Here is a 26,265-nt window from a genome sequence, read left to right on the forward strand (position 1 = left end):
AAGGAAGAAGAAAATGTTTCATACATAGGGAAGAGTATGTGCCTAGTTCTTGAAGCTGGAGAGAAATTGGCAGGATCGAAGCACCATTTTCTCTACAATGGTTCCACCCTTCCAGATCCAGAACAATGCAAACAAAGGTATCCCCTGTCTTAGTAACCCTGTCCTGTAACTATTAGAATCAGGATTCACTCTTCCAGGTACCAATTTAGGATTCATTGAACACAGAGTAAAGAGCCAAATTGCTCTTGCCAATACTGTTACTCTATTCAGTAAATTAGTTTCTGCATTGCTTTCATGATCTGAACCCCCATTCAACAGGTACATATAAGCCAGTTTTGAAAATCTGTCCTTCATGATTTTTATAACAACTTCCTTAAGACAGCTGATATTTCCTTGTATTTCCTCAGATCCCTTAAATTCAATATCAAGTTCCTGAGGGATAAAATCACAGCAGTCCCCAGGGCTTGACATGTATCCCCATATCATGCCTTTGTATAAAGAAAGCTACATTTAATTGAGCTTTGTACAAATTTCTTGGATTTATCATCCTGGATTTGGAAGAATGTCATCCTTTCTCCACTTGCTGTGAATTTTTAGCTATGCTATTTTCACACAGTCTTATGGGCTTCCTCCTTATACCAGAGTGATTTTCCGGTATGTACTGAAATTATGCTCTTCTATTATCTAGAGTTGGAATAACTGAAGAAAGAGGTACCACCTGAGTGACTCTTGACTAAATGGCTTAATTTTCACACTCACACTCACACACACACACACACACACACACACAAATCCACATACATCTGAGTTCACCTACACATACTCAAGAAATCTTAATGACAAAATCAAGGCTCATCATACAACTCCAGACAAAAATGACTTAGAGCAATTCATATCTGCTCTCAAAAATTAATTAGAACAATATTCCATGCAGTAAATATCTTTGTATGAAATGACATTTAAAGTTTGCATGAGGCTTAGAAAAGGTAAGTAACCACTCATGTGCAGAAAATTCCATTAACACAAAGCAAATAAGATGCTCTAAAATTAATGAATCCATCAGTTGGGGTGAGATATTTTAAAAACCTACCATGGGTGGAGTAATTAATTGGGTCTTTTCAAAATTTAAGTCATTGCTGCTGAAAACCTGAGGAATTTTAATTCAAATGATATAGGAGTTTAATATCAAGAAGAAAGCACTCAGGAGCAGAATTCTTTTCTCAGTTTGACTTGGTCACTAATTTGCAATGTGACATTGACTATGTCAGACACCCTTTCTGGTCCTAAAATACTTCATTGAAAAAAATGAAATTAATAGTATCTACTCTTCATAACATACAAAGTAATTTTAAGTATCAGTGGAAATAATAGACAGTATTGACAATTTAAACATTGTCTAAATGAAGGGAAGTCAGAGCTCACAGCATTTAGATGACTTATAAGGGAAACAGGACAAATATCAGTAATTTACTAGAAAAAAAAAATGAATTCATGGTATTGTACTTTGAGTAAGTAAATGAAAGTGATAACTCCACTGAGCACATTCATTTTCTTAGTGTCCATTAGGTTAATGTAGCTTAGCAAATAACCACACTTGCCTATTGGTCACAGAATTTCCCTGGTGTTTTCTATCACTTCCATGTGCATCAGAAGTCTGATTTTCTGGTCTCAGTTCTTCTAAATGTCAGACCATTCTGATGGTAAATTAAACACTTAAGAAATAATATTTTCTCTCTTGTGAAACAGAAGTAAATTACCTTCCAATAAAGGCCAATACTCTATTTCTTTTTTATTTCCTAATCTCTTTCAAAAGTCAGATACCAATGGCCAAGGTGTGTGCTCCTGCAGATCATGTATCACACACCCCACCCCATCCCCAGCAATTGGCAGGTGCATTCCCTCCTGACACTGGTCTGCTATCCTAATGACCAGCAACACATACTCCCTGCCTGCTAAGTGATCCATGGCACACTGATGAAGCACTAACCACTGACTGTAGGCACACTCCTGTCTCATTCATCCTCCTCAACTGCCCTGCTCCCCCTTGATTGGTGGTACATATTCTTGTGCTGCCTGACTGATGAATGGAGTTCCTAGCTCCCACACCCCCAATCCTGGAAAACAGGGGTATGAGCTCTCATGCCACCCATATGGAGACTAAAAACACATAAACCCTGACCATGACCACCTGACAACTGGAAAAGCACATCCACAGAATCCATAACCCAGCAACTGGTGAGAGCACACTGCATCCATGCCCAGTATTAGGATTCCCAAGCATATCACCTCAGATACAACTCCTGGCTCATCCTAATAGGTGCCATCTGCATCTCTACCTAATGACAACCAGGAATTTATAGTGACTTTACCAATATCTATCCAATTGTGACATCACACACCTCACACCCAGACAGTTCTGGCAGGTTGATAACTCACATACTGAAACACCTTGAACCCCCCACTATCTACTGAAATGCCAGTTCTGTGTGTACAGAGGAACTATCTCATTCATCTTGGAAGCACTTCTTTACAGCGGCTATGGAAATGATCTGCCCTGACCTCCAGTGGGTGCACTAACTACTGGCAACAACCCAAAAGGACCTCATGCTACATTGCCAGCTACTATCTGCCCATCTGAAGACTGGTGTTGAATGCTCCCATGCCTCCAGATTAGTGACCAATGGATCATGCCTAGTCCATCTACCCAGATATATCAAAACAAAACAAAGCAAAAAATCAAGATGAAGTAAAAAACATACAAATAATAAATAAATAAAATCACCTTAATGCCTCAGAGACAGCAGACAATAACAATCTATATAAAGAAGCATACCTAGATGAATCAAGGAAGCAGCCAAAATAAAGGGACAGAAAACCTTCCAGAGTGAGAAATGGTAATAGAACTACCTGAAAAGGAATGCAAAATGGCTATTTATAGGACCCTCAAAGAGATCAAGGAAATCAAAGAAAAATCCAAGAAAAATACAGACAAGACTCTAGAAGAATTCAGGAAAACAGTGCAAGAATAAATTGAGAAAATAAGTGGACAATTAGAAACTATTCAGAAACAACAACTAGAAATCCAGAGGATTCAAAATAAAATATTAGAAACAGATAAGTCAATGGAAGGGCATATAAGTAGAATTGAATCAATGAAAGTTGGAATCAGTGAAATAAAAGACAAATATCTGAACCTGGCCAACTGACTGGAAGAGATCCATATTTGTGCCCATTCCAAAGAAAGGTGATCCCACAGAATGTGGAAATTATAGAACAATATCATTAATATCACATGCAAGTAAGATCTTACTGAAGATAATTCAGAAACATTTGCAGCAGTATATTGATAGAGAACTTCCAGAGGTTCAAGCCAGATTCAGAAGAGGACATGGAACAAGGGATATCATAGCTGTTGTCAGATGGATCTTGGCTCAAGGCAAAGAATACCAGAAAGATGTTTACTTGTGTTTTATTGACTATGCAAAGGCATTTGATTGTGTGGATCATGACAAATTATGGATAACATTGAGAAGAATGGGAATCCCTGAGCACTTGATTGTACTCATGAGGAATCTGTACCTTGACCAGGAGGCTGTCGTTCGAACAGAACAAGGGGACACTACATGGTTTCAAATCAAGAAGGGAGTGCGTCAGGGTTGTATTCTTTCTCCACACTTATTCAATCTATATGCTGAGCAAATAATCTGAGAAGCTGGACTATATGAAGAAAAACGTGGTATCAGGATTGGAGGAAGAATCATTAACAACCTGAGATATGCAGACGATACAACTTTGCTTGCTGAAAGTGAGGATGACTTAAGGCACCTACTGATGAAGGTTGAAGAATAGTCTGCAGTATGGATTACATCTCAACATAAAGAAAACAAAAATCCTCACAACTGGACCAATGAGCAGCATCACAATAAAGGGAGAGAAGATTGAGGTTGTCAAGGAATTCACGTTGCTTGGTTCTACAATCGATGCCAACGGAAGCAGCAGTCAGGACATTAGACGACGTGTAGCATTGGGGAAGTCAACTGCGAAGGAACTGTTTCAAGTGCTGAGGAGCAAGGATATCTTCTTGAGGACTAAGGTGTGCCTGACACAAGCCATGATATTTCCAATCACCTGGTATGCATGTGAGAGCTGGACAATGAATAAGGAAGACCGAAGAAGAGTTGATGCTTTTGAGTTGTGGTGCTGGCGAAGAATGCTGAAAGTACCGTGGACTGCTAAAAGAACTAACAGATCTGTCCTGGAGGAAGTGCAGCCAGAATGCTCCTTGGACGCAAGAATGGCCAGACTTCGTCTCACCTATTTTGGTCATGTTGTAAGAAGGGACCATTCCCTGGAGAAGGATGTCATGCTTGGTAGGGTGGAGGGTCGACGAAAGAGGGGGAGGCCTTCAGGGAGATAGATTGATACAGTGGCTGCGATGATGGGCTCGAGTATAGCATGGATTGTGGAGCTGGCGCGGGATTGGGCAGTGTTTCGTTCTGCTGTGCATGGGGTCGCTATGAGTCGGAAACAACTCGACGGCACTTAACAACAACAACAAATTTGTTTGTAAAACAATTAGGAAAAATAATGAAGTAAGTTTAAGTTTATGTGTGACACCATCAAATGGAATAATCTACATATAATTGCAATTCTAGAGCAGGAGAAAACAAACAAAAAAATCACAGATAAAATTACTGAAGATTTTCTGGTAGAAAAATTCCCTAAGATAACAAAAGACATGAAGATTTTCATCCAAGAATCTTAAAGTGCCTCATATTGGATAGATAATAAAAGAAAGTCACAAAAAAGTCATCATAAACAAACTTTCTAAAACCAAAAATAAAGAAAGAACTTTGAGAGCAGCTTGAGGAAAATGAAGTATCATATACAAATGTGTACCAATATGACTGAGGTCTGATTTCTCAGCAGACCCCATATGGGCAAGAAGACATGAGATGACATATAGAAAACCCTGAAAGAAAAGACTTGCCCACTGAGAATCATATACCCAGCAAAATTTCTCACAAATACAGTGGTGAAATTAGGACAGTACCAGACTAACAGAAGATAAGGGAATTTGTAAAAATCATACCAACCTGACAAGATATATTACAAGGGGTCTTAGGAAAGAAAACAAATGACATCAAACAACAACCTGAAATCAAGACACATAACAGCATCACCCAGATATAACCCAGACAAAGAAATCTCAAAAGTAAGTTAAAATCATAAAACTGAAAACAGGGGAGCAGATATGTCAATTTGTCAGTGACAACAGCTTCAAAACAAAAAGTGGGAACAAATGGTGTAGTCATAGATAGATTTTCCATTTGGATAGGAAGTTAAGGTGATATCAAGAAAGAACAGTGTTAAACTTATGGAGACAAAGGTAAATTTCAGAGTAACCACAAAGATGGTTAATCAGACTACTCACTAAAGTGGGAGTTCTGGTGGCATAGTGCCTAAGACATTTGACTGCTAACCAGAAGGCTGGCAGTTCAAACCCACCAGCCACTCCTCAGAAGGAAGGTTAGGCAATAAAAGACAAAAAAGAAAAGAAAGAAAGAAAATCATAAAGACTCAGTAATCACAAAGTCAACAACAATGAAGGAAATGGAAAGAAGCATAAGGAAAAATAACTCAGCATAGAAAATTAAGTAAAATGAATAATCTGTCAAAACACTCACACACAGACACACACACAAAAAACAACAACAAAACAAGAGCAGAAATTCATACCTATCAATAATTAATAATAACACTGAATATAAATCATTTAAATGCACCAGTCAAGAGACAGAGAGTGGTAGAATGTGTATGTATGTGTGTGTGTGTGTGTGTGTATTTATACATATAAAATGTTGCCTACAAGAGACACACTTATCCACAATGTCATAAATAAATTAAAAATTAATGGCTGGAAAATAAATATTATTAAAGTAAATAGTAGGAGCTCTGGTAGCATAGTGCCTAAGACACTTGACTGCTCACCAGAAGGCTGGCGGTTCAAAACCCATCAGCCACTCCTCAGAAGGAAGGTTGGGCAATCCTACTTCCATAGTGACACTGCGTCAGAAACCCAAGGAGGGGTCGCTATGAGTCGGGCCGACTCGATGGCAAACAACAACAACAAGAAGAAGTAAATAGTAACCAAAAATAAATAAATAAATAAAACAGGAGTGACAATATTAATCACTGATAAAACAGACTTACAGACTAAATCTATTACAAGAGACAAAGACATTATGTAATGATTAAAGGATCAATCCACCAAGAAGACATAACCATACTGACATTTACACACCCAACAACTACACTCAAAATACTTAAAACAAACACTAATAGCACTGAAAAGGAAGTAGATAGTTTCACAATAGTAACAGTGACTTTGACACACTACTCTCAATGAAAGACAAAACAATTAGAAAGAAATTCAAGAAAGAAAATTATCTAAATAACACAATCAAACAACTTGACCTCTTAGACATATATAGAACACTCCATTCAACAGTAACATAGCAAACATTCTTCTCCATTGCACATGGATCATTCTCCAAAGTAGACCACATTTTAGGCCACAAAGCAAGCTTCAGTATATTCAAAAACATACAAATAATACAAAGCATCTTTTCTGATCACAATGCTATAAGACTAAAAATTAACAACATGAAGTACTAAGAAAAAATACAGTACATGAAAACTGAATAAAACTTTACTTAAAATTTCATTTTAAATTTTTTCTATCACTTAGCTTAGAAAGGGCTAAGTAAAAAAAAAAAAAAAAAAATTAAATTAAATAAAAAAAAATTCATTTCCTAGAAGCAAATGAGAATGAAAATACAACATACAAAAACCTTTGGGACACAGTAAAAGCAGTGCTCAGGGAGAATTTATAACAATGCATGCATATCATCATAAAAGAAGAAAGAGCTAAAACCAATTGCTTAATCTGATAATCTGAACAAATAGAAAAAGAGCTGCAAAAGAAGCCCACAGTCACCAGAAGAAAGGAAATCATCAAAATTACAGCAAAAATAATTGAAACAGAAAACAGAAAAGAATCAATGAAACTAGAAGTTGGCTCTGTGAGAGGATCAATGAAATTGACAAAACACTGGACATGTTGACAAAAGAAAAGAAAGAGAAGATGAAAATAACAAAAATAAGAAATGAGACAGGTGACATTACAACAAATCTAAATGAGATAAACAGTATCATAACAGGATATTATAAAAAATTGTATTCCAGCAAAGGTAGAACCTAAAAAAAATGGAAAATTTCTAGAAATTACTACCTAAACTAACAAAACTGATGTAGTAAATTAAACAGATCCATAACAAAAGAAGAAATTGATTCATTCTTGACAACAAATAAAAACCAACCTGACCCAGACAGCTTCACTTTTGCTGGAGAATTCTACCAAACATTCAGAGATGAGTTGACACCAATTCTAGTCAAATTATTCCAGAATATACAAAAGGGATATGCTTTAAATCATTCTATGAAACCAGCATAACCTTGAAAGTAAATACAAAGACAAAACTGAAAAAGAAAATATAGACAAATGTTCTTCATGAATATAGACATAAAAATTTTTCAACAAAATTCTAGCCAATAGAATTGAACAGCATATCAAAATATTAATAATAATAATAATAATATATCACCACCATGTGGGCTTCATACCAAGGATGGTGCAATATTAGGAAAATCAATCAATGTAATCCACCATATAAATAAAAGGCAAGAGCCACATGATAATATCAATCAATGTAAAAATGGCTTTTGATAAGTGCAACACCCATTTCTGATAAAAACTCTCTACAAAATAAAAATAGAAGGGAAATTTCTCAACATAATTAAAGGCATATAAACAAAATTAGGACCAGGCAAAGTTTTATTCTGTTGTGCATAATAGGTTTTCTATGAGTCTGAACAGACTAGAGAGCACCTAATGACAGCAACAATGTATAAAACCAGCAGCCAACGATATTCTAAATGGAAAGAAACTAAAATTATTTCCCTTAAAAACAGCAATTAGACAAGAGTGCCTTTTATCATCACTATTACTCAATCTTGTACTGAAAGTCCTACCTAGAGCAATAAGGCAAAAAAAAAAAGGAAATAAAGGCATGAAAATTGATGAGGAAGAAATAAAACTATGCCTATACACAGATGACATGATCATAGAAAATTCCAGAGATGCCACAAGATTGCTATGGTAGCTCAGTTTGTGTGTCAACTTGGCTGGGCCTGGTTGAGTGACTGGGCAGCTGGTGGTAGTTAATCCCCATGAGGAGCCTGGCAATCAACTCCATGGTGGGATCTACCACAAGTGGCTGAGTAGCTGCCTTAAGAAATGTGGTCTGCTTCCTGTATATAAGCAGAAGCCTTGGGGAATGGTAGCTAGCTTATGGACCCTGCATGTAGCTGTGTCATTGTTCAGCAGCCTGCCATGCTCTGCTGACCTTGGGACTCACGATGAACTTAAATTAATGGCCTGCTGTGTGGTTTGGTAACATCAGGATTGTGCCTTTTTACTTGTCAACCTTGGGCTTATCAGTCTCAGCAGCCAGCAGCTGTCTGAGTGAAGAAAAGCCTCTAGCTCCAGTGTGCCAGGAGTAGGAAGCAGAGTTGGACCCCAAGATTGAGGGGCTTTCACCCAGTCCCTAGAGCCTGGCATTTTGAACTTGGACTTAAAGCCTACAAAGTGTAAGAGAATAAACTCCTGTTTGTTAATCCCATCCCATTTGTGGTATATTCCTGTCAGAGGGCACTAGGTAACCAGAATAATTGCTACTGGAAGTTATAGAACATTTCATTAAAATAGCAGCCTACAAGACAAGCATAGAAAAAACATTTGTATTCCTCCACACTAACAAAGAGAAAGCTGAAAAGGAAATCAGGAAAAAAAAAAATGCCATTTACAATACCCTTCAAAAAGATTAAAAGAAAAAATTAAGAATAAATCTAACTAGGGAAAAAAAAAAAAAATAGCTCTGATGGTGTATTGTCTAAGGCATTTGGATGCTAACCAGAAGTCAGCAGTTCAAATCCACCAGCTGTTCCATGGGAGGAAAATGAGGCAATCTAATTCTATAAATGTTAACATTCTTTGAAACCCAATAGGGGTAACTATGAGTTGGAATTGACTCAGTGGCAGTGCGTTTCGTTTGGGTTTGAGGGATGTAAAAGACTTATGCAAATCTCAACTGCAAGAAACCAGAAAAGACTGAAATAAGTGGAAAAACATACCATGTTCATGGATAGGAAAATTAAACATTGTGAAAATGACAATATTATCTAAATTGATCTACAAAGATAATGTAACTCTGATCAAAATTCCAACAGCATTGTTTAATGAAATGGAAAAATAATAATTAACTTGTTATGAAAAAGAAAGATGCCCTGGATAAGCAAAGCCTTACTGAAGATGAGGAACAAGGTAAGAGGCCTCACACTTTCAGATCTCAGAACCTACTACATAGCCACAGTAGTCAGAATAGCCTGGCACTAGTTTAAATACAGACACATACACCAATGGAATAGAATTGAGAACTCAGAAGCAAATCCATTCACGTATAGATAGTTAAACTTCAACAAAGGGTCAAAGTCTACTAAATAGAGAAGAGAAAATCTCTTTAACAAGTATGCTGGCAAAATTGAATATTCATTTCCAGAAAAATAAAACAAGATCCATACTCAAAACATACAAAACTAACTCAAAAAGGCTCAGAAACTTATCAAACGTGGGAGAACAGAAGGGCCGTATATGTACAAGGAGATAGCTCAGGAAGCAGGAGTGCATGGGAGGAAAGGAATAGCACAGAGAAAAGGTGGCTATGGGGAGGAAGTGGGAGGAGAGCTGTTGCATTGTGGGAGATTGCAGTTAACGTCCTGAGATAAAGTGTATGTGAACTGCTATATGGAAGATGAATTTGTTTTGTAAACTTTCACCCAAATCACAATTAATTTTTTTTTTTTTTTAAAAAAAAGGATCAGAAATCTAAATGTAAAGTGAAAAACAGGGACAACTTAGGGGCTTTAATATACAGCATATCAAAGAGTACTAAACATAGTTAAAACACAAAAAACAGCAGAAGAAAACTAGATACTGAGATCTTCTAAATAGTAAGCAAGTTGGCTCATCAAAAGACTTTGCTTAAAGAGTAAAATGAGAACCTATAGACTGGAAAAAAAAATGGCTATGACATATCCAAGATATCTCTAAAATTTGTAGAAAACTTCAACATTTCAATAACAAGAGGACAAACAATCCAATTAAAAAATGTGAAAAGAATGTGAACAGACACTTCTCCAAAGACATTTAGGCAGCTAAGAATTACATGAGAAGATATTGTTATCATTAACCATCAGAGAGATGCAAATCAGAATTAAATGCGATATCATCTCATCCCAGATATAATGACATTGATCAAAAATATAAACAACAAATGCCAGTGAGTCTGTGGGGAAATTGGAATTCTCATACATTAGTGGTGGGACTGCAGTATGGCACAACTACTATTGATAATGATATGGAAATTCCTTAAAAAGCTGGAAATATAAATATTACACATTTCGGAAATCTCACTCCTAGCAATATGTCCTGGAAAAATAAGAACTGTGACATGACTAGATATGTGCACAACATGTTTATCACATTATCCATTATTCACAATAGCAAAAAGATGGAAATAACCAAAGTGTCCATCAGTGGATAAATGGATAAAGATAGTGTGGCACATACATAGAATACTATGCAGTGGTAGGAAATAATGGTGAATCTGTGAAGCATCTCACATGAATAAACCTGGAGGACTTTATGCTGAGTAAAATAAGTCAAACTCAAAAGAACAAATATTTTATGACACCATTATTATAAAAAGGCAAGAAAAGGTTTACATACAGAAAGAAATATTCTTTGATCGTTACCAAGGATGGGAGGAAGATGGAGAGATAATCAGTAACTAGATTATAGACAAGAGTTAATTTTGGTGAAGGGAAAACAAATACACAATATTTGAGAAGTCAGAATAATGTGACCAAAACAAGAGAAGACATTGAGGGGTATGCAAGAATAAGTGAGATTTATGGTAAATTGTCTGACATGGTGCAGGAAGATTATCCCTTGGGTTGGAAGGCACTCAAAATAGAACTGGGAAAGAACTGCCTCATTAGAGTAGAACCAACCTTAATTAGATGTATAAAGTAAAGCTTTGGGGACCTCCCTGTGCTGAATATGGCATGACTCAAATTGAGGAGAAACAGCTACAAACATCCATTAATAATTGGAAAATGGAATGTCTGAAGTATGAATCTAGGAAAATCGTAATGGAACGTATAAAGATGGATATCCTAGGCATTAGTGAGCTGAAATGTACTGATTTCGGCCATTTTGAATCAGACAACCATATGATCCACTGTGCCTGGAATGACAAATTGAAGAGGAATGGCATGGCATTCAACACCACAAAGATGTTTCAAGATCTGCCCTGAAGTACAATGCTGTCAGTGATAGGATAATATCCATACACCTCTAAGGAAGACCAGTTAATAGGACTACTATTCAAATTTATGCACAAACCACTAAAGCAAAAGATGAAGAAATTGAAGATTTTTATCAAATTCTGCAGCCTGGAATTGACCAAACATGCAATCAAGAGATGTTGCTTATCACTGGTGATTTGAATGCAAAATTTGGAAACAAAGAAGAAAAACAGGTAGTTGGAAAATTTGGCCTTAGTGAGAGAAATAATGGTGGAGACCGCATGATAGAATTTTGCAAGATCAATGACATTCATTTCAAATATCTTTTTTCAACAACATAAGTGATGACTATGCATGTGGACTTTGCCAGATGGAGTACACAGGAATCAGATTGACTACAACTGTAGCAAGAGGTGATGGACAAGCTCAATATCTTCAGCCAAAACAAGGCCAGGAGCTGATTGTGGAACAGACCATCAACTGCTCATATGCAAGTTCAACTTCAAGTTGAAGACAATTAAAACAAGTCCACGAGAGCCACAATATGATCTTGAATATATCCCTCCTGAATTTAGAGACCATCTAAAGAATAGATTTGATGCACTGAACACCAATGTTCGAAAAACAGAAGAATTATGGGATGACATAAAGAGCATCATCCATGAAGAAAGCAAGAGATCATTAAAAGTATGAGAAAGAAAGAAAAGACCAAAATGGATGTCAGAAGTGACTCTGCAACTTGCCCTTGAGCAAAGAGTAGCTAAAGCAACTTGAAGAAATTACAAGATAAAAGAGCTGACCAGAAGATTTCAAAGAGCAGCTCTAGCAATGTCAATTATTTTAAAGAAATGTGCAAAGACCTGGAGTTAGAAAACCAAAAGGGAAGAACACACTCGACATTTCTCAAGCTGAAAGAACTGAAGAAAAAATTTAAGTCTTGAGTTGCAATATTGAAAGATTCTATGGGCAAAATATTGAATGATGCAGGAAGCATCAAAAGAAGATGGAAGGAATACACAGAGCCACTGTACCAAAAAGAATTGGTCGAATGTTCATGCATTTCAGGAGGTGGCATATGTTCAAGAACCAATGGTATTGATGGAAGAGGTCAATGCTGTGGTAAGGGAATTGGCAAGGAGCAAGGCTCCAGGAATTGACTGGAAACCCATAGAGATGTTTTAACATACAGATGCCCCCCTGGAGACATTCACTTAGATATGCCAAGAGATTTGGAAGACAGCTACCTGGCCAATTGACTAGAAGAAATTCATATTTGTACCCATTCCAAAGAAAGGTGATCCCACAGAATGTGAAAATTATCAAACAATATCATTAGTATCACATGCAAGCAAAATCTTAATGAAGATGATTCAAAAACAGTTGCAGCAGTATATTGACAGAGAACATACAGAGGTGCAGGCTAGATTCAGAAGAGGACGTGGAACAAGGGATATCATTGCTGATGCCAGACGGATCTTGGCTCAAAATAAAGAATACCAGAAGGATGTTTACTTGTGTTTTATTGACTACGCAAAAGCATTTGATTGTGTGGATCATAACAAATTATGGATAACATTTAGAAGAATGGAAATTCCAGAACACTTAATTGTACTCATGAAGAACCTGTGTATAGACCAGGAGGCTCTCAATCAAACAAGAAAAGGGAACACCACATGGTTTAAAATCAAGAAAGGAGTGAGTCAGGGTTGTATGCTTTACCCATACTTATTCAATCTGTATGCTTAGCAAATAATCAGAGAAGCTGTACTATATGAAGAAGAACATGGCATCAGGATTAGAGGAAGAATCATTAACAACCTGCGATAAGCTGATGATACAACTTTCCTTGCTGAAAGTAAGGGTGACTTGAAGGACTTACTGATGAAGATTGAAAAATACAGTCTGCGGTATGGATTTCTCAGGTATAAAGAAAACAAAAATCCTCACAACTGGAACTTTAAGCATCATCACAATAAATCAAGAAAATATTGAAGCTGTCAAAGAGTTTACATTGCTCGGTTTTAAAATCAACACCAATGGAAGCAGCAGTCAGGACATCAGACAATGTATAGCACTGGGCAAATTGGCTGCAAAGTACCTCTTTCAAGTGCTGAAGAGCACAGATATCTCCTTGAGGACTAAGGTACACCTGACACAAACCATGGTATTTTCAATTGCCTCATATGCATGTGAGAGCTGGTCAGTGAAAAAGGAAACCAAAGAAGAGTTGATGCTCTTGAGCTGTAGTATTGGTGAAGAAAGCTGAAAGTACCGTGGACTGCTAAAAGAACTAACAGGTCTGTCCTGGAGGAAGTGCAGCCAGAATGCCCCTTGGAGGTGAGAATGGCCAGATTTCATCTCACATACTTCCGTCATGTTGTCAGAAGGGACCATTTCCTGGAGAAGAATATTATGCCTATAAGGTGAAGTGTTGAAGAAAGAGGGGAAGGCCCTCAATAAGGTGGATTGACATGGTGGCAGCAGTGATCGGCTTAAGTGCAACAAGATTCGTGGAGCTGGCTCAGAACCAGGCAGTGTTTCTTTCTGCTGTGCATAGGGTCGTTATGAGTTGGAGATGACTCAATGGCACTTAACAACAACAACAACAACATGGTAAATGCTGTAACATATACAGTCCTGCAACAGCAGTAATAACTAACAATAATTTGTTGAGTATAAACATAAGTAAATATATATGTTAAATAGGTGAGGGAGGTCATATAGAAGTGTACCCACACACATATATTGGTATGGTGATGGACATTTCTATATACATATTTATAAATGTTGTCTGTATACTCATGCATATAGTAGAGCACATGGGGGGGAGACAGTTATAAAAATTACTCAGACTTCACTACTGACCCACTAGACTTGAAGACCAAGAAACATAATCTCATTGGAAATTTAGGTCAGTTGGCAGACACATTTCATAAAGATAATATTCTATATCTTAATCTTGTGAATAGTATCTGGGGTTATAAAAAACTTACAAGCAACCAACTGAGAAGCAATTATTGGTCTTTTCCTGCTGGGGCAAAGGCAAAGGAAGGAAAACAAACAGTAAAGGAAGTAATTAATCCAAAGGACTAATGGCCCATATGAACCACAGCCTCCTCTAACCTGAGACAACAAGAAATAGATGATTTCTGGCTATCACTACCAAGTACTCTGAGCAGGATCACAATAGAAAGTCTTGGCTAGAATGGGTAGAAAAAAATCAAATTAAAAAAAAAAAAGACAGGATTTACTGGTCTGAAAGAGACTAGAATAACCACTGAGATAACCTTCTAACTGAAACTGAAGACATTCCAGGAAGCCACTTTTGAGCCAAATAATGTTGTTGTTGTTGTTATGTGCCAAATAATAGTTGGGACTATAAAACAAACGGCATCCAGGAAGACTGTGCTTCTTAAAAGAATCAACTACATGAAACCAAAAGGGTAACATTTGTCCTAAATCAAAGATGAGAAGACAGGGAAAATGAATAAATAAAAACAGGGAAACTAGGGAGGAAAAAAGGAAAGTGCTGCTACATTGTGGGGATTGCAACCAATGTTATGGAACAAATTGTACATGACATATTGATTGGAGAACTAATTTACTCTGTAGATCTTCACATAAAGCACAATAAAATATTAAAAATGAAAGAAAGAAAAGAAAGAAATGGACAGCCATGACTAAGAACATAAGTTTGGAGTTTGGGTTTTAATTCCTCTGCTATTACTTCAGTGGAACCATGACAAACATTTTGAACTTCTTCACATTTTCATTTTCTTATGTGAAAAATGAGCCTAAGCATAACTGTCTCATAAGGATACTCTGGAGATTGAATATAAAAACTTATGTAGCGTTCTAACACAGTGCCTGGCACAAGGTTAGTGAATAATTGGTGATTATAAGTAGAAGACCTCATGCACAAATTGTATGGCAATTCTCAGATAGTACTGAATTTATGAATAAAGTGATTTCCTAGATTAATAATATGCAATTATCTTTTATTAATAAATATTATTGTATTGCATTTAAGCATATATAGAGCACGTAAAAGGCTGGACAAGCATTGCTCACTCAATGTTCTCAAGAAAACTTTGTTAAAGTTAAAGAAAAGACAAAAATTGTTACAACTTCTGGGTCAGTAAGCTACAGAAATGATTCAGAAGCAAAAGTGTCAATAGGGTAGTGTGGAAAATGTGGGACACCCCAAGTGACACTGTCAGAAATGGTAATAACATAATAACAATCTATCTATATAGATTTTTGTGCAGTGTTGCAGTAGAAACTTTTTATTAAAATATCACTGTAGTTAATTATAACAACAAAAACATTTTTGTTAGTCCATCTTACACACATCAATATACCTATAAGGGTAAATCTCTATGTTAATTTACTTTTTAAAACTTCTAATGTGCTTCATGGATATTCATAAGGTTTTTAATGGCCAATTCTTCCAGAAGGGGATGACCCCATCCAATGTTGCAATTCAAGCCTCAAATTGCAATATTGAAGGATTCTATGTTCAAAATATTGAACAATGCAGGAGGCATCAAAAGAAGATGGAAAGAATACTCAGACTCACTGTTTCATAAAGAATTGGTTGACATTCAGTCATTTCAGGATGTAGCATATGATCAAGAACTAACAGTACTGAAGGAAGAAATTGAAGCTGCACTGAAGGAATCAGTGAGAAAAAAAAAAGTGTGTGGGGGGGTGCTCCAGGAATTGACAGAATACCCTCTGAGATGTTTCAATAAGTGGATGCAGTTCTGAAGGCACTTAACTCATCATCTATGCCAGGGTATTTGATAGCTACCTGACCAACAGACAGGAAGAGATCCATATGTGTGCCCAGTCCAAAGAGGATTTAACAGAATGTGGAAATTATCAAACAGTGTCATTAATATCACACAGGAGTAAAATTTTGCTGAAGATATTTCAAAAACAGTTGCAGCAGTACATTAACAGGAAACTTCCAGACAGGCAAGCAGGGTTTGGAATAGGACATGGAAATAGGGGTATCATAGTTGATGTCAGATGGATCTTAGTTGAAAGCAAAGAATACCAGAAAGAGTTACCTGTGTTTTATTGACTATTCAGAGGCGTCCAAGTCCGTGGATCATAACAAATTATGGATAACATTGTGAAAAATGGGAATTCTAGAACATTTAATTGTGCTTGTCAAGAACCTCTATGTAGACCAACAGACTGTCATTCGAACAGAATAAGGAAACACTATATGGTTTAAAATTAGGAAGGGCGTGTGTCAGGGTTGTATACTTTCACCATACTTACACAATCTGTATGCTGAGCAAATAATCCAAGAACCTGGACTATATAAAGAAGTACACTAATCAGGATTAGGGGGAGACTCATTAACAATCTAGGATAGCAGATGACATATGCTTGCTTGCTGAAAGTGAAGAGAACATGAAGCACTTATTGATGAAGATCAAAGATTACAGTCTTCAGTATAGATTACATCTCAGCATAAAGAAAACAAAAATCCTCACAAATGGACCAAAAAGCAACATCATGATAAATAGAAAAGAATGAAGTTGTCAAAGATTTCATGTTACTTGGATCCACAATCAACATCTACGGAAGGAGAAGTCAATAAATCAGATATGCCATGGCATTGGGTAAATCTACTGCAGAATACCTTTTGAAAGTGTTGAAGAGAAAAAACATCACTTTGTTTTATTTATTTATTTATTGTACTTTGGGTGCAAATTTACAGAACAGATTTGTTTTACATCCAACAGTTAGTGTATATTTGGTTTCACTCCCCAATTACCATCCCGAACCCTAACCCACTCTTCTCCTCTCCCTTCCCAGTGACCCCCCCATCTCTGTGCCCTTATTAGTTATGCAATCCTGTCTGTCCATCTTTTCCTTTGTGTGAATGTTGTCCCATGCTCAATTGCTCCAAAGGGTGCATCTCTGTAGAGTAGGTGGGTGCATCACCCTGGGTTGGGTGTTCTGCATGTAAGTCTTACTACCATTGGGGTAAGAGCCAGACCTTAGGAGTGAGTTTCATCCCAGGCACGAAGTGTATCCTAGGGCCATAGTCTTGGGGATCCCATCAGACTCCATCCGTTATTCTGGTGGTAATTGAGTTTTTTGATTTTGTTCCACATATTTCCTCCCACTCTATCCAGGATCTCCAGTTTTGATCCTCTCTGAGTGATTGCCATTGATAGCCTGGCACCATCCAGTTCTTCTGGTCTCCAGGTCCATCATGTCCTAGGGCTGATTGTTTCCAAATGCCCTTTTTTTTTTTTTTTTTTTCACTCTTCTTCACTTCTGATGAAAGGAGACTATTAGCTGTATCATGGATGCTGCTCGAAAGCTTTTAAGACCCCAGTTGCTACTCACCAAAGCAGGTTGTAGAAAAAGATTTTTATGTATTATGTTGTATCAATTGAGTCTAGTATCCCCCAACACTATGGTCCTGAGTTGGTAGATCTGGTGGTTATCTTTCCCAAGGTGTCTAGCTGTCTCTGAAGGATTGTTCCAAGTCTGTCTTCTGTTGCTTCTGTAATGATTGCAGTTAGTTTGTATCACTAGTATCTTAGTGCTTAAGGCACTCAATTGCTAACCAGAAGGCTGGCGGTTCAAACACATCAGCCACTCCTTGGAATGAAGGTTGGGCAATCTACTGCTGTAGTGATACTGCCTCAGAAATCCAAGGAAGGGTTGCTATGAGTTGGATCCAAATTGACGGCAAATAACAACAACAACAACAGTATCTGTGCAAGGTTATCCTCAGCTGAATCTATCATTGGTCTAGAGTATATTCCTATTCACCAAGCCACACCTGATATTCTCAGTTGTCTATGCATTTATCTGTAGCCTGGTGGTCAGTGTTAGTGGTAATACAGTATTGTGCATATACTGGTATTAGCCTCTGTTTTCTATATGTTATGTGCACAATTCAGTGTTCTCCCTTTCCCCAATCTTATCTTGCTGGTCACAGACTCTTTCCATACCATCACTTTGAAGGCTAAAGTGAACCCTACCCAGGCCATGGTATTTTCAATCACCTCGTATGAATGCGAAAGCTGGACAATGAATTAGGAAGACAAAAGAAAAATTGATGCCTTTGAATTGTGGTGTTGGTGAAGAGTAGTGAAAATACCTCAGTCTGCCAGAAGAACAAATAAATATGTCCTAGAAGTACAGCAAAAATGCTCCTTAAAAACAAGAATGCCAGACTTCATGTCACCTACTTTGGTCATGTGGTCAGAAGAAACCAGTCCCTGGAGAAGAATATCATGCTTGGTAAGTAGATGGTCAGAGAAAATGGGTAAGTCTTTGAATTAGATGGATTAACACAGTGGCTACAGTGATGGGTTGAAGCATAACAAGGACTGTGAGGATGGTGCAAGACCAATAAGTGTTTCATTCTGTTGTACAAAGCATCGTTATGAGTTGGAATCAACGAGGCAGCATCTAACAACAACAATGTGCTCCAGTCAGGGTTGTCATGATGTTTCAAATCACTTGGTTTCATCTGCACTCATTGTAAGCACACACTTATAAGTTTCATGGCAGCTGGTGTACTACTAGTTGCTAATTTTGTCAAATTTTCTGGTGTTTTACAATATTGTGGTAAGTATTATTTATGAGCCTATATCAATAACTCTGTAGAGAATGAAGTGTCAATTAAAGGAAATGGAGAAAAATCCAAAAAGGTGCCACACAGTTTATAAATAATGTTATATCTAATAATGTTGTAATTCAATGTAGAAAGAGATTAAAATATAATTTTTGTTAGTATTCGTATAACCAGGAGCTCTGGTAGTGTAGGCACTTGACTGCTAACCAGAAGGCTGAGAGTTCAAACCCACCAGCCATTCCTCAGAGGGAAGGTTGGGGAATCTACTTCCATAGTGATACTTTCTCAGAAACCCAAGGAGGGGTCTCTATGAGTCAGGTCTGACTTGATGGCACATAACAACAATAACATTCATATAACCTAAGATATATTATATTTAAGCAGTTTACAACTATATGTATCTAAAATTATTCTATGATTAATATTGATAATAAGCAGTACTAAGGATTCTGTATAGTGTGGTACAGGTTGAAATCCACGTAGGGAAGGGTGACATCATTTGTTACCACACTGGCTGACACCAACCTTAATGATATCACTGTTTAAGAGAGCCACATTTGGTAACCTCCACCTGAAGAGGTTCACTGAAAATTATCTGATATCTATTATGTTTTAGGTACTGAATTATTATTATTATTAGCCCTCATCTGTTGTGTGATTACTATATGCTAGGCATCACACTTAAAGATATCCATTATTTTTACCTTATTTAATTCTTATCAGAATCCTATGAGATAGGTCTGCCAGATTTGAGAGCTCTAACTCTTAATCTTTATGACACACTGATTTCTCCCTTCTGCTAACCTATTGTTTAGACCAGAGGTGCAACTGTGCATAAGAATGAGTATCCAAAGGCTAAATAAAAGAGCACCAGGACCTTAAAGCATCTCTAGCTCCTGAGATGTTTCTAACTTACCAATGCCATTGGGAATTTTAATAGCTATGACTGATCTTTTGTAACCACCCTGGGCTCCTACTCTGGTCATGTCAGCTAATTTAAAGTCCTACTTGAGAACCGGAGCTGAGACTTCTCAAACACTTGAATTTGTCCACTTGAATTTGTCTTAGGAGAATTATTTTCCTTGATGAAACACACTATCTAACCATGCCATTCCCAGTTGTCTTGTTTGAACTCCGGCATTGAGACACCCCATTTCCAGTTTTATTACAATTTCCTTTTGTGTATCTTATTACTTGACCTTCCTTATTTATGCTCTCTTTCTGTCTAATCTGTAGGCTGTTATCCCATTTTGCTTCTGTCCTAACTGTTGGTTCACCCTTAACTTACACTAGAATCTTTTTGAAATCTCCATTCTCACCTAAGCAATTATGAATGATCTCAGAAACATAAAGAGGAAGTGGGAAGCATGAAAAATGGAGAGACTTAGATGCTATATCCCATGTTTTAAGCAGTATTTTCTATGCAATTCCTTTTCTTTCTGTTGGTCCCATTTCTGGCCATAAAATGTGAGGCCCAAGGAACAAAAGTTTCCTTTACTTTGAGTTTTTAACTCCAGTCAAATTAATACCAATGATTTTATTTGAATTCCTCCTGCTCCTGATGCCTCCTTTTTCTTTTCTTATTCTCTCCCTGCCCCTTTTTAGTTCCTGACCTCTAAAAATGTTGGTCTTTAAAGCACTAGGAGTTCTGGTGGCATAGAGGTTAAAGTATTTGGCTGTTAACCAAAAGGTCTGTGTTTGAATCTGCCAGCTACTATGTAATGAGGAAGTCTGTTTTTAAAAAGTTTGAAAACCTTGGAAACCCTATGGGGAAGTTCTACTCTATCCTATTGGGATAGTGTGAGTCAAAATTGACTCAGTGGCAGTGGGTTTTGGGATTCAGAGCACTATCCTACACAGAATGTATCTCTGCATTGACCAGTGGTAGTTTTCCTGCTCTTTGATTTAGCCCAAGTATCAGTGTTTTACTATATGTGCTTGCTCTTCCTAATGGAATCATATAGTCTCTAGAATAGGAGTCATCATAAAGCAAGCACTGATAAAGCTCTATTGATTTCTGAAAGATTTTCTGAGAAAATACAATCTTTTAATGATCAAATTCTTCCCTGGTAATCTTTCATATGGATGCCAGTTGCCACATTGAAAACTAAAGCCCTTTAATTAAAAAGTTTTTGCCTAAAATCTTATAGAGCTGAGCTCACAAAGCTTAACAATCATCCTTTAAACAAAGTAATTCATTTTAAAAAACTATGTTATGATTCATTAAGTACACTTAATTTGTGCAAATAATCATTCTATACAAGGAAAGACCAGGGGGTACAAATATTTTTATTTTGGAAATAAGTTATTTTTCTAATAGCTAATCCAAATGATCCTTCTGATGCAGTAAGATAGGATGATCTCTTCTCCAATGATTGTTTGAGATTTGGGTATGGTAACAGTAACTGAAAAAAAAAAAAACCCTCCATTTTCCAGGGTGTCTCTTTACCCATATCCATAATATTATAGCATCAGAGCAAAGAATAGCAGAGTTATAAATTGCACCATAGAGACATCTTTGTCCAATGTTCCCATTTAAAAATATAAAAAGCACAAGTCCAATAGGAATAAAGTCACTTGACACTTTCGATGGAAGAAATAAAATTTTATTCCAACTCTAAACCTGTAAAACATTAAGAAAGTGAAAAGCAGCTGTCATAATTAGCAATACCAATTTAAACTAATATATTAATTAATTCAATAAGCATTAGTGAGGACTTAATGTGCTTTCATTCACTCACCCTCACTGCCATCGAGTCATTTCCAACTCAGAGCTACCCCTACTTGGGTTTCTGAGAGATATCTCTACGGAAGTAGATTGTCCAATCTTCCTTTCAAGGAGTGTCTGGTAGGTTTGAACTGCCAGCTTTCTCTTTAACAGTAAAATGCCTTAGGCATTATGCCACTGCAGTTCCTTACTTAATGTGCTAGGTGGTGGGAATTATAAATTCATACTTGACCAAAAACGTATGATGGGAATGGGGTTCTATCATTTTGTAATTCAGCCTCTAAGAAGACTTGAAGCTTCTACTTTTCCCTTTGGGCCCCTGAAGGACAATGACAGAAATTATGCTAGCCTGAATGTTCCACACTGAAGGAATTTTCAAGCTACAAAGAAAGACTATGTGTTGGCACTCTAATTGAAAGCTCAGTTGAGCTCTCAGCTGATGTTGTTGTTGGATGTCATCAAGTTGGCTCCAACTCTTAGCAACTCTTGGCAACCCTATTTTTCAACAAAAGATTGAAAAATTGACTGGTACTGTGCCATCCTTATCATCTTTGCTATGCTTGTACCTATTTTTGCAGTTATTGTATCAACCCATCTCATTGAAGGTCCTCCCATTTTCTTACTACCCCTACTTTACCAAGCATGATATCCTTCTGTAGGAACAGGTCCTTTTTGACAACATGACCAAAGTACATCAGACAGTCTGGCCATTCTCACTTTTAAGAAGCAGTCTACCTGTACTTCTTCCAAGACAGATTTGTTCGTTCTTCTGGCAGTCCATTGTATTTTCAGTATTCTTCACCAACACCAAGTTCAAATGCATCAATTCTTCTTCAGTCTTCATTATTCATTGTCCAGCTTTCACATGCATGTGACATGATTAAAAATATCATGGATTGGGTCAGGTGAACCTTAGTCTTTGAAGTGGTATCTTTGCTCTTTAATATTTTAAAGAGATCTTTTGCAGAAAATTCACTCAGTGCAATATGTCTTCTGATTTTTAACTGCTGCTTCCATAGACATCGATAGTGAATCCAAGTAAAATGAAATCCCTGACAACTTCATTTTTTCTCCATTTATCATGATGCTGCTTATTGTTCCAATTGAGAGGATTTTTGTTTTCTTTATGTTGAACTGACCACCACTCATCTGTCACTTTTATACACCTCTGGTGTTGAGGCGTAATTTATACTAACAACCAATTGTCTTCCAGTTTGTTGTGATGTGGTGTCTTGCATGTTACTGGGAGGCTGGAGGCTATGACACTGGTATTTCAACTACCAACAGGGTCATACATGGTGGACAGGTTGCAGTAGAGCTTCTAGACAGACTTGGAGGAAAGAAAGGGCCATCTACTTCTCAAAGAATTGGCTAGTGAAAACCTTATGAATAGCAGTGAAACAGTGTCTGATATATTACTGGAAAACTTTATGAATAGCCCTGAAACATTGTCCAATATAGTGCTGGAAGATGAGTCCCTCAGGTCGGAGGGCACTCAAACTGTCACTGGGGAAAATTTGCTTCCTCAGAGTAGAGCTGACCTTAATGATGTGTATGAGAAAGCTTTTGGGACCTCTATTTGCTGATGTGGCACAAATCAAGATGAGATGAAACAGTTGCAAACATCCATTAGTAATTGGAACATGGAATGTATAAAGTATGAATCTAAGAAAACTGGAATTGTAAAAAATGAAATGGAATGTATAAAGATGGTTATCTTAGGCATTAGTGAGCTGGAATGGACTGGTTTTGGCCATTTTGGATCAGACAACCATATGATCTACTATGCTGGGAAAGACAAATTGAAGAGGAATGGCATGGCATTCATCGTCACAAAGAATGTTTCAAGATCTATCTTGAAGTATAATGCTGTCAGTGATGGGATACTATCCATATGCCTTCCAGGAAGAGCAGTTAATACTACTATAATTCAAATTTACACACTGAACACCAAAGCCAAAGAGGAAGAAATTAAAGGTTTTTACCACGTTCTGCAGTCTGAAACTGACCAACTATGCAGTCAAGATGTATTAGTTATCACTGGTGATCAGAATGCAAAAGTTGGAAACAAAGGAGAGTTATTGGTAGTTGGAAAATATGGCCTTGGTGATAGAAATGATGCTGGAGAATGCATGATAGAATTTTACAAGACCATCAACTTATTCATTGCAAATACCTTTTTTCAACAACATAAACAGTGGCTGGACAGGTGGACTTAACCAGATGGAGTATACAGGAATCAGATTGACTACATCTGTGGAAAGAGGAGATGGAGAAGCTCAATGTCTTCAGCCATAACAAGGCCAGGATCTGATTGTGGAAAAGACCATCGACTGCTCATATGCAAATTCAAGTTGAAGCTGAAGACAATTTAAAAAAGTCCATGAAAGCCAAAAAAAATATGACCTTGATTAGTTCCCTCCTAAATCTAGAGACTATCTAGAGAATAGATTTGATGCATTGAACACCAATGACCAAAAAACAGGAATTGTCAGATGACATCTAGAATATCATCTGTGAAGAAAGAAAAAGATAATTTAAAAAGACAGGAAAAGAAGAAAAGATCAAAATGGATGTCAGAAGAGACTCTGAAACTTGCCCTTGAATGGAGAATAGCTAAAGCTAATGAAAGAAGTGACAAGATAAAAGAGCTGAACAGGAGATTTCAAAGGGCAGCTAAAGAAGACAAAGTCAATTATTATAATGAAATGTACAAAGATATGGTTATAGAAAAATAAAAGGGAAGAACACACTTGGCATTTCTCAAGGTGAAAGAACTGAAGAAAAAATTCAAGTGTGGAGTTGCAATATTGAATGATTCTATGGAAGATATGTTGAATGATACAGTAAACATCAAAAGAAGATGGAAGGAATATACAGAGTCACTGTACCAAAAAGAATTGGTCAATGTTCATCCATATCAAGAGGTGGCATATGATCAGGAACTAATGGTATTGAAGGAAGAAGTGGAAGCTTCAGTGAAAGAATTGGGAAAAAACAAGGCTCCAGGAATTGATTGAATACCCACTGATATGTGTTTTGGTTACCTAGTGCTGCTCTGACAAGAATATACCATAAATGTGATGGCCTTAACAAAGAGGAGTTTATTATCTTACAGTTTGGAAGCTTTAAGTCCAAGTTCAAAGTGCCAGGCTCTAGGGGCTGGGTGCAAGCCCCTCAATCTTGGGGTCCAGCTCTAGCTCCTGCTCCCAGACCATTGGAGCTAGAAGTGTTTCTTCAGTCAGACAGCTTCTGGCTGCTGAGGTAGAGAAGCCCAAGGATGACAAGTAAAAAGGCATAGTCCCTATGTTACCAAACTACATGGCAGGCCATTAGTTTAAGTCCATTGTAAGTCCCAGGGTCAGCAGACCATAGCAGGCTGCTGAAAAAGGACACAACTACATGCCATGTCTAAGTGTGCTGTAGGCTTGAGACCATTCCCCAAGGCTTCTGCTTATATACGGGAAGCAGACCATATTCCTTAAGGCAGATATTCAGCTGCTCACAGTAGATTCCATCATGGAGTTGATTACCAGTCTCGTCATGGGTAATACTACATCCAGCTGCCCAGCCACTCAATCAGGCCCAGCCAAGTTGACACAGAAATATAACCACCTCAAGATGTTTCAACAAATGTATGCTGTGCTGGAGGCACTCACTCATCTGTGCCAAGAAATCCGGACAACAGATACCTGGATTACCAACTGGAAGAGAACCATATTTATACACATTCCATGGAGAGGTGATCCCACAGAATGTGGAAATTATCAAACATTATCATTAATATCACATAAGTTTTTACGTAAGTAAAATCTTGCTGAAGATAATTCAAAAATGGTTGCTGAAGTATATTGGCAGAGAACTTCCAGAAATGCAAGCTGGATATAGAAGATAATATGGAACAAGGAATATCATTGCTGATGTCAGATGGATCTTGACTCAAAGCAAAGAATACCAGAAAGATGTTTATTTGTATTTTATTGACTATGAAAAAGCATTCAATTGCTTGGATCATAACAAATTATGGATAACATTGAGAAGAATGGGAATTCCAGAACACTTAATTGTGCTCATGAGGAACCTGTACACAGACCAGGAGGCTGTCATTCGAACAGAACAAAGGGATACTTCATGGTTTAAAATCAGGAAGGGAATGTGTCAGGGTATCCTTTCACCATACTTATTCAATCTGAATGCTGAGCAAATGATCCAAGAAGCTGGACTACACGAAGAACAACATGGCATCAGGATTGGAGGAAGACTCATTAACAACCTGCAATATGCGGATGACACAATTTGCTTGCTGAAAGTGAGGATGACTTGAAGCACATACTGGTGAAGATTAAACACTATCATCTGAAGGATGGATTATATCTTAACATAAAGAAAACAAAAAATCCTCACAAATGGACCAATAAGAAGCATCACA

General features: G+C 37.2%; 1 protein-coding gene across 1 annotated transcript in view; it reads left to right on the plus strand.

Moving 5' to 3' along the window:
- Window positions 1-970: 970 nt before the first annotated feature.
- LOC103202575 (regenerating islet-derived protein 3-gamma-like) overlaps window positions 971-26,265 on the plus strand; it is a 42,152-nt gene continuing 16,857 nt past the window's right edge. The window contains exon 1 of the mRNA XM_007947470.1: window positions 971-986. Within this exon, the coding sequence (XP_007945661.1) occupies window positions 971-986 (16 nt within the window). The remainder of the gene's footprint in view (window positions 987-26,265) is intronic.

This window comes from Orycteropus afer, unplaced genomic scaffold (genome assembly GCF_000298275.1).
Source record: "Orycteropus afer afer isolate SDZICR_OR568_19922 unplaced genomic scaffold, OryAfe1.0 scaffold00186, whole genome shotgun sequence".
Lineage (NCBI taxonomy): Eukaryota > Metazoa > Chordata > Mammalia > Tubulidentata > Orycteropodidae > Orycteropus > Orycteropus afer.